Source organism: Mirounga angustirostris, unplaced genomic scaffold, assembly GCF_029215605.1.
Source record: "Mirounga angustirostris isolate CCGP_5_RB_7025 unplaced genomic scaffold, mMirAng1.0.hap1 SCAF_7, whole genome shotgun sequence".
Classification (NCBI taxonomy): Eukaryota; Metazoa; Chordata; class Mammalia; order Carnivora; family Phocidae; genus Mirounga; species Mirounga angustirostris.
The window spans coordinates 97,829,745-97,838,829 of record NW_026991715.1 but is presented as its reverse complement, the minus strand read 5'-3'; the positions used below and the strand labels follow the sequence as shown (position 1 = coordinate 97,838,829).

General features: G+C 36.7%; 1 protein-coding gene across 2 annotated transcripts in view; it reads left to right on the top strand.

Moving 5' to 3' along the window:
- Positions 1–9,085, top strand: part of TENM2 (teneurin transmembrane protein 2) — a 926,033-nt gene that overhangs the window by 78,058 nt on the left and 838,890 nt on the right. For both annotated transcript variants that reach the window (XM_045901687.3, XM_045901680.3), the window contains exon 2: positions 29–304. In XM_045901687.3, the coding sequence (XP_045757643.1) occupies positions 29–304 (276 nt within the window). The remainder of the gene's footprint in view (positions 1–28; positions 305–9,085) is intronic.

Sequence of the window (9,085 nt, the reverse complement as noted above, 5' to 3'; positions counted from 1 at the left end):
ATCAGTCTCTCTGTTGCTGTCACCTTAGGAACTAACTTCACCCTTGCGGAACTGGGAATCTGTGAGCCCTCCCCGCACCGAAGTGGCTACTGTTCTGACATGGGGATCCTTCACCAGGGCTACTCTCTGAGCACAGGGTCTGACGCCGACTCCGACACAGAGGGAGGGATGTCTCCAGAACACGCCATCAGACTGTGGGGGAGAGGGATAAAATCCAGACGCAGTTCCGGCCTGTCCAGTCGTGAGAACTCAGCCCTTACTTTGACCGATTCTGACAACGAAAATAAGTCAGATGATGAGAACGGTAGGCCTGCTTCTTAAATACCTTTTCATGTTCTGGGTACGGCACAGTGTGGCGTTTGGGATGCCTGCTTTTTAATAAAGAGGAGTATAAAACCATTCATTTTCTTTTAAATCGACCTTGTCTACCCACTCCGAGCTCGGGAAGAATAAACCAGCAAACCTCAAGCACACAAGAAATGAGGAGAGAATTTTAAAATCACATTTTGACGATAACATGGTATTCAGGTATAGTCAGTTGGTCTTATTAGCAAGTAAATTACATTGCAAAAGAGGCAACTTGATAAACTATGACCTATACCTAGAAAATGTCCTCTCGCCACAAGTTTCTAGGTCTTTGTATTGATTTCCCCTTCCCAGTAAATGGCAACCTGGGGTATTTTTTTTTTTTTTTCCATGAAGATCTCTTAAGAATCCTACCTTATCTTAGACTTTCATTTCCAGGCGGCAATGCCTCATATCCGTATTGAAGATCAAACCAGGAACAGATGCTCTGGAGTTTAATAATGACAAATAGGAAGAGACTTGTCTTCAAAAAAAGTATTCTCTTCTCTGTTTACTTTTCTCCTTGGTACCTATGTAGGTTAATGGCTTCCCACATCTTCTATCACAAATCACTATTGCTTATCCATCAGCTTTGTAGATGGGTTTTAATGAAACTTTGAAAATTAAATGCTTCCGATCATTAAGCAGTAAATATAGGGAAGCCTAAGCAAGTCATTAAAGAGATAAGGTGCTTATTTGTGGATTTCTTCGCGACTCAGAACTGTGTTTAGTCAAAAACATCTTTTAAAAGATAAATTGCATTAGGTACAGCTGATTTATGAAGAAAACATCAAATGCTGTGTGGTTTGTTATGAATATATTGTGTGTTTGCTGAAAGAATTGCCATTAAAATGTTTACAAACAGATCAGTTAAGAATGTTTATATAAAATATTATAAACTTCTACTAGAGCAGCTTTAAGTATTTTCTTGCATTTAAAAAAAGAAAAAAATTTGCAGGCGGACAGCTTGTTGTGAATGCGAAAGCATAGCTAAATATCATTTAATCTCAAAACTGTTGAAAATACATCATTTCCTGGGTAAGTTGCATATATTCAAAAAGATGTCACTTTGTGGAATTTAAATTTGTGTTTAATTCTGAAATAATTTATTCTACTGTGGGGACATGGAGATGTGTCTTACTTATGTCTCCGTTCATGTAGCTAATCAAGGTGTACTCTCAAGGAAAAATCTGTACTTGACTCTTTTTGAATTTTAACAGAATTCTGACACTTGGCACATTCAACACTCTAAGGTACTTATTTGATAGGAAATTACTTTTAGAAGTTTTCATAAAGGCATACATTGAATCCATTTACTGATATACTTTTTCAACTCCGAGTGTGTCAGATACTATTTAAGTGGAGCCAGTATGATTGCCTAATAAATAAAATCACTTGCAATCCAAGAATTTATGGCACGTTTTAAACAAGGTATTTTGGCAAATCTTCCATGGTGGCATTCTCAGTGGTCTCATGGGAACCATCTATACAAAATTTATGCAAATTGACAGAATCCCCACCCTCTCTTTTTAGACCTATACACATCTGAAAAACTTAACGATAAGGAGTTTTCCAGTGAAGCAAAGGGAGCAAAAAAAAAAAAAAAAAAAAAAAGCTTGCCTTGAATTCACCTAGAACTGTTATGGATAGGAGAATTTCGTAATGAATGATGTATTTGGTAGACCAAAAGTAGTCTCTCTTTTTTCCAATATTATTTAAAACATCACACTTGAACAATTTTCCCCTCTGAGGAGTCTATGTAAATCCCTATATATGGATAGGAAATAACCCCTTAAATCTAGTGTCTCGATTTTTTCCGTAATGCTAGTTATAAGGCAGTCAGACTCGCATCAAGAAATCTGTACTTGGAAGTACTGAGCGACTCTTTTATGCCTGCATCTGGCAGAGCACGAAGGAGGTGAGGAAGCCAGAGTTCAAGCTTCGGTGCTGGCTGGTTATTTTTAAATGTACAGATAAAAATGTGTTTCCTTTTCTCTTTTTCAAATGTTTGAGTATTCCACATAGTCAGAAATGTACATAATGCATGTTCTCTTCTCATTTGGGGACAAGAATAAAAATAAGGAATGTGACACGTCACATCATAAACTCTTTAAGCAAATAAAAACTGAAGCACAAGCCACTCTCTGCAGGCTGAGGTGTTAACTTCGGTAAACGTCTTGCTCTTTCTCTTTGACAAATTCGGTTTGGCTCACAAAGAAATCAATGCATTTTCACATCACTGACTTTATGAAGTTTGGGAATGTATTATCATATAGATTGACACTTGCCCCACTGGTTCCACACCACAGTGTGGACACTTACAAAGCCATCATTAATTTCTCACACTTGTACCCTGCGATGGCTTCCTCCATAATAAATACTCTGTCCTTCAGAACCCAATCAATAACCTTTTAGATATGCCTCTCTTGGAGAGGAAGTTAAAGAATCTATACTTTTGAGAAAGAAACTCTCTGATTCAATTTTAGATTTTAAAGATATGTGCTCACGAAATGCATCTTTTCTTTGTATCCCAGATATTTTCATTTCATGTTTTGGTGGGATCTTGGGGTACCTAGATTTTCACAGTGCTTATTCAAAATTGCCTTTAAAACATTCCAGTTGTGGTTTTGCTAAGCAAAATTAGACTGTGAAAGCAGATCTCAAAAAACAGATTCTCTTTCTGTGGTGTAAAACATGTATCCAACTGTCAGACGCATGTAATAAAAACTCTGCCTGCCAGAAGTTCTTCCTGCATGCGCCTGTGACACACATAACCTACTAGGAGCTTGAAAGTCCCATCACACTGAACACATGATAAATTTGTCCTTTTTTTTTTTTTTTCTTCACAGCTCTGCATCTTACACTCACTGTATGTATGGCCACCAAATTAACATTGTGCTGGCTGTGCTTGCTTTAAATAAATAACAATTCTCAGGTACAAGTGGTTTTATCAGGTCATTTAACTCTATCTTTAAGTTAGAGATGGCTTAGTTAGAAATGACAGTGAGAGTTGAAAACAGCTAGGCCAAGTTTTTGCTGCTGTGTAATTTGACTGCATCTATAGAAAGAACTTCCTCAGTGACTTTAAATTAGAATCATCCCTTTTTTGGGGTATTAAATGTCCCACTTAAAATATGTCCTCTCTGAGGCCCTTTGTATCACCTGAGTTATGGAGAAAATGGGGCAGTCACTAATACACAAGAATAACTAATTGCCTCTTTAAAAATGCAGAATAGCACACACGGTAAAAAATCTGGTCTATGTACTCTTGACTCCCTTAGGCGGTTTCTTCACCTTGGGGACTTAAAATATCCTTGAGTATTTTTTTTTTCAACATAATTCTAGTTTTACTTATTTTATTAGGAATCCAGAAAGAAAAAAAAAAAAGAAAACACAAAGAAAAGAAACTTGTCTATGGAATAGAGAGCCAGAAATTATAGAAAACTAAATCTGGCCTTGGTTAAAGAAGAAAATTAGCCTTCCCTTACCCTCTCTGCTTTCACCCAAAGTAAATAAGGACAATGTTCATTTTCAACTCTTGTCAATTGGGAAATTTATAATTCTCATAATGTACTTTGAGGTTGAAAATATAAATGTTGGGTTAATTTCATTGCATTTCACAAAATGCATTTATAAAACAAGCTGGCTCTTGGCACATAATGGATTTGTGTAAAGTGTATTTGTGGAACATAGATTCTATTAGATTGTGAGTCCTCTTGGCTGAGAACTGCAGTGTTCCTTCCTCTTGAGGAGGGCTTGAACCCACCCAGATACTCATTGCATGTTAATTGAGGCATGAGGAATGAACTCTGAGGGGAGGAAGGATTTTCCTTAATACCAGGGACAATATCTATAGGTTATTGCCACCAACCACACTGCATTCATTTATTTGTCATGTGAGGTGAGTTTCTCAAGTCTTCATCCTTTCTCTTCAAAAAGCAACCCCTCAATAAATTCATTAGAGTGTTCTGTATATAAGCACATCCAAGACCTGCTAGTGGGTTTCTATTTCTGAGCCACTCTATTACACTTACAGACTTTTAAGTTTATTTTGTTTTATAATCCACTCTACTCCTTTCTTCTTCCCCGTCATCTCACATGTAAAATTTACAGAGAATGCCTGGAACAGATATAAAGACTTATTATAAGCACCAGATAATTATAGCCAAAGACTCATAATTTTGCTCTTAAAGTCGAGAATAAGAATAGTAAACAAGCTACAGAAATCATGCAGTAATACTTGACCATACTTTTGATGTAGATACAGGGATGATTTCTTTTCCAGCCAAACTTTATGGAAAAAACTTCCATAGAAAGAAAATATTGTTTCAATTCCTTAAAAATGAAACAAAACAAAAAACATGGAAGAAAACAAAACAAACTTTAAATCCATTTTGATGACAATTATTTCAAATGGTATTTTTAAACTTTATTTTTTTATACTTGCAAATTTGAAAGAGTAATATTTGTAAGGAATGTGATGTGAGTCATCATAGATTGAAAAGTTAAAGACATGAGAAAAAAAAATCACCCATCAGAAGGTTCTCATCTTGTCTATTCCTAAATGAAAGGATGATATGATTTTAATAACTGCTCGATTCCCTAAAAATTCACATATTAGAGGCTATAGAGGCACCTTATTTTACGAAAGGTTTATTAACAGGAGTCTTAAATATATGATCATCGCAATGCTAAAATACAGGTGATAATAATATAGAACCAGGTGCAAAATTTAGGAATATCACACTGTCACTTGGCTTGGTACATTAGGAAGAAGTGGAAGGATGGATGTTTTGCAAAGGGACCTGTACAAGACTTTAGAGATTTAGGTTTTTGGCAAATGAAAGCAATGCTGACATTACTTGAAGGTAGAACAGATGACTTGAAAGAGTGTCAATACTGCATGTTCCAGATTATAAACTTTAGTGGCATGGTTTTTAGTTATTTATATATTTCTTTCTTTCCTTTGGTGGTTTCTTTCATGTTTGTTAATGCTCCTGGGGGCTATCAAGGAATGGCGCCATTCAATAAATACAATAAATAAAATGAAGCACTAAGCCTTACTTTTGGCAAGGGCAGCCTGATTATTACACGTGTAATCTCTAGGCCTTCAGGGAGACATTGGGCTTGGTGGATAATCACTCGGTTTTAAGCTGCTGAGTTCCTGATATCTGTACTTTCACTTCAGTTAAGCAGCAAAGGCAGTAACTGGGTGAGAGGCAAACTGTTTTTGTCACTTCACCATTGAAAGCCTCTCCACTCAGAAAACTCTTCACTTTTTTGCTTATTGTTCAGTCACTTTTCAGTTTAGTTGTTGTTCATCAAGGATCAAACTAAATTTACATTTGCGGGGAGAGACACAATCAAGTACTAAAGCCATAAAGACAATGAGTTAAAGCTAAGGAAGTTGATAGTACAAATTTTCTATGGACAACTGCATCTGGATGAAGCTGCACAAAATAAAATATGAAGCTAAAAAGGGATTGTGAAGGCATATGAGAAGTAATGAGACATTTCATTTACCTATTCTGAAACTAGGCCACAGTGAGGGGAAGGAGAAAATTTCAAGTAATAGATTTGTAAGTAGCATAGAAATTACAGACGTATACGTATTATGTATATATACTTATACTGAAGAGGAAAAATGTTACTTGTGATTTAATGTTGAGTATTATTTAGTCTAGCCGAAAGAACTACCTTGAAAATTGTCCTTCCCAGTGTCCCTAAACTCACTTTGAGGCATGTTAAAGGCATCCAAGGTCGAGGGGAGAGATTCACAGAATGGTCATTAACATAGAGGCTATGAACTGTAGTTCATGAGTTGTTTTATTTGGTCAGTCCAGTGTTTTAAAAAATTTGACATTACGAACCAACACTTTTAAGTAGAAATTTTTATTGTTGGCTTCTTTTGAAATATACAAGATCCAGTAACACTTGTCCAGCTTTCCTTCTGGACAAATTTGGTTAGAAATAGTCACCATGGTAGTTCTAGATGGGCCCATGTCACCTGGTTCACCTGGTTCACCTGAGCTCCCTTCAGTCTACTCCACTCATTTACAGTCTGCTTAGCTTTTGTAGCACTTGAGTTACCAACCTTGACCTATGTGCTCCCTTCAGGGAAACCACAGACAATAAAAATGGTAGAGAGAAAGCCAGAAACAAACAGTGTTAGCTTAATTTCATGTGTGCTTAAAATAGGGATGTTTCTTGTTCTTTGTTAAGTTTGACTCATCTGGAACATGGGCTTAATTTTGCTAGACCAAATTTCTAAAATAATTTTAAGGTGTTCTTATAAAATTAAATCAAATGAAAATCAATTTAATTTGGAGATTAAGAAAGTAATTGTATGTGTGTGGGAGGGGATGGTGAGTGCATGATTCGCCAACCCCATCTTCTGCCATACTAAGAAGTTACAGTCAGAATTTTTGATTCTAACATATATACTTAAAGCTATTCTAAAGTAAAAGTATCTAGATGGACTTTCAGGACAGAGATGAAGGGAAAACCTACTTTAAAAATTTTAGTTATTTCAGCTGATTGAGGAAAACCTCAGGGCTTTTTAGGAAGAAGCCATTTAAAGAGGAGGAAAATGACTTTGTACTAATTATGTTCAGTTTTGATCAGGCAAAGGGTTTATGGAGTCTGTTACAATGAAGTGAAAGACCATAAAGCAAAGGCTAGAAGAGGAAAATGCAGTGATATACAAAGGCCTCCAGTGCCCCAAGAGAGAAAAACTTGGAGCAATGTCGGATAATGCTGAGCTGGGAACAAGAACTGGAAACAGTGCTCCACAAACTCAGAAATGGTCCTCTACAAGTGGATAAGCAGGATCCCTGAGTGTTGTTCAGGGATGGCTCTTGCTCAGAGTGTAGTATACTCCCAGTTCTCTTAGCATCCCAAGGATATTTGCTAAGGAGAAAATGTAATTGAAATACAAGCGTGTTTACTAGTGGAAGGGGCTGAAATATCTGAGTTGGCATTCCTTGGGAATTCCATTCATGGAGGCTTACTCTGGCCTGAGGGGAACAGGAAAGATTGACACCACAGCAGTATCTCTGCTTGTGTTAAACATAAAAAAAGAGGGGCATGGACTTACACAGAGTCCAGGCACAAGAGGAGAATTGGGAAGTATTTATTTTATGCAAGAAATACGCTATCACACATACATGATCCAAAAGGATCTTTGAAATTAATTTTACAAAGACAAAAATCGGTATTTATAAAGTCATGCATATTGGTAAAATATGTATATTTTAAAAAACACACACATATGATTTTGACAAAACTATGTTCCTTTTTAATTAGAGTTGATGAAAAGTAGCTAAATAATCTCAGATGAGTGACAATTTAATTTGGAGGATCCCTCTTTTATTTCTGAAAATATTTAAGGATGGTCTGCTAGATGCTCAGCATTACACAAAACCACTGTGTGTGTCTTTTTGTATATCTATCTGTTTTGGTTTCATGGGAGAAGGGGGAGTCCACTTGGGAGGAGGGCTATTATTGAGAAGGATAGACATCAAGAAATACAAACTGATCAAAGTCCAGGGAGATGATCACGTAAGGTCATACACTAAAATGCCAAAATTAGTACTGTCGACATTTGGTAGTATACAGTGTTAGGGGAAGGAGAGAAGGAAGACCTGTGCTGACCCTCTTTTGCCTTGAACTCCGATGGTCCTCTTCGATCAAGTAGCATTCCTTTTAAAGCTTCAAGCCACTGTTCAGTTATGCTCCTGTCCACTCAAGTCAGAATGCATGTAAAAGGACCCACTTTCTCTGTAAGAACTCTTCCCTCCTGGGAGCTCTCAACCAGTAGGAGTCTGTCAGAGGTATAATGTTTGCTTTGGTGGGGAGGGTGATTTTTTTGCAACCTAAAATATGTTCTTCTATGTCATTCCTCTCTTCCCAACCCTGATCTCTGCCCCTAGGACTTCAGGCTCAATCACCGCATCGGTGAGCTAATTTCTTTATTATTTCATTCCACCCTCTTGTTAAGATTAGTGGGATTAGGTTTTCAAAATCTGATTTGAGCATCATGGCTCACTGGGGTGCAAAAAATAGTATAAGTTCTATTTATATTTACTTTTCTGTACATTTATCCTTTAAAATTTCTATTTTTGAGTGTGTTTTATCCTGCGTATATTGGTATATGTGCACACACACACACACACACGATAGATTATATAAATGCAGAAGTGCATACCTTGGATGTGTCTCCAAAAGTTTTATATTGATATAGGCGTGTGACAAAATGTTAAGTGAATATTGTTTTAGACATTTTATTTCCCAGGAGATGAAGTCAAAGCAGCCAGACTCTCCTTGGAATATTTGGAGAATCCATTATCTTGTGGCAACCTGTTAGGTTGTCTTTCTTATTGTTCATAGCTATCTGTACTGATCGTGCCTTACTGTTTTTTGGGGGGGTTTTTTTGATGCCATTCCTATTTTCTTCTCTCAATTCCCTATGTCAACTTTCACTTCTTATATGGATAGATAAAAATATGTACTTTGCTGTTTATTGAAGAAATCAAGCACCCCTGTGCATCTATAGAGAAAATTTCCGTCTACTCTCAGTAGGGAAATAAGAAAGTAAACATTACCTGTGTCCGCAGACTGGTATTATAGAGGCAGCTGTGAGGAGGTGGAGTTTTAATTAGGTTGTGAATGAGGGTTAGAGTTTAAGTGAGTGGAAACGAGATGATGGATATTCCCAATGAAGAAAAAACAAGGTGTATGG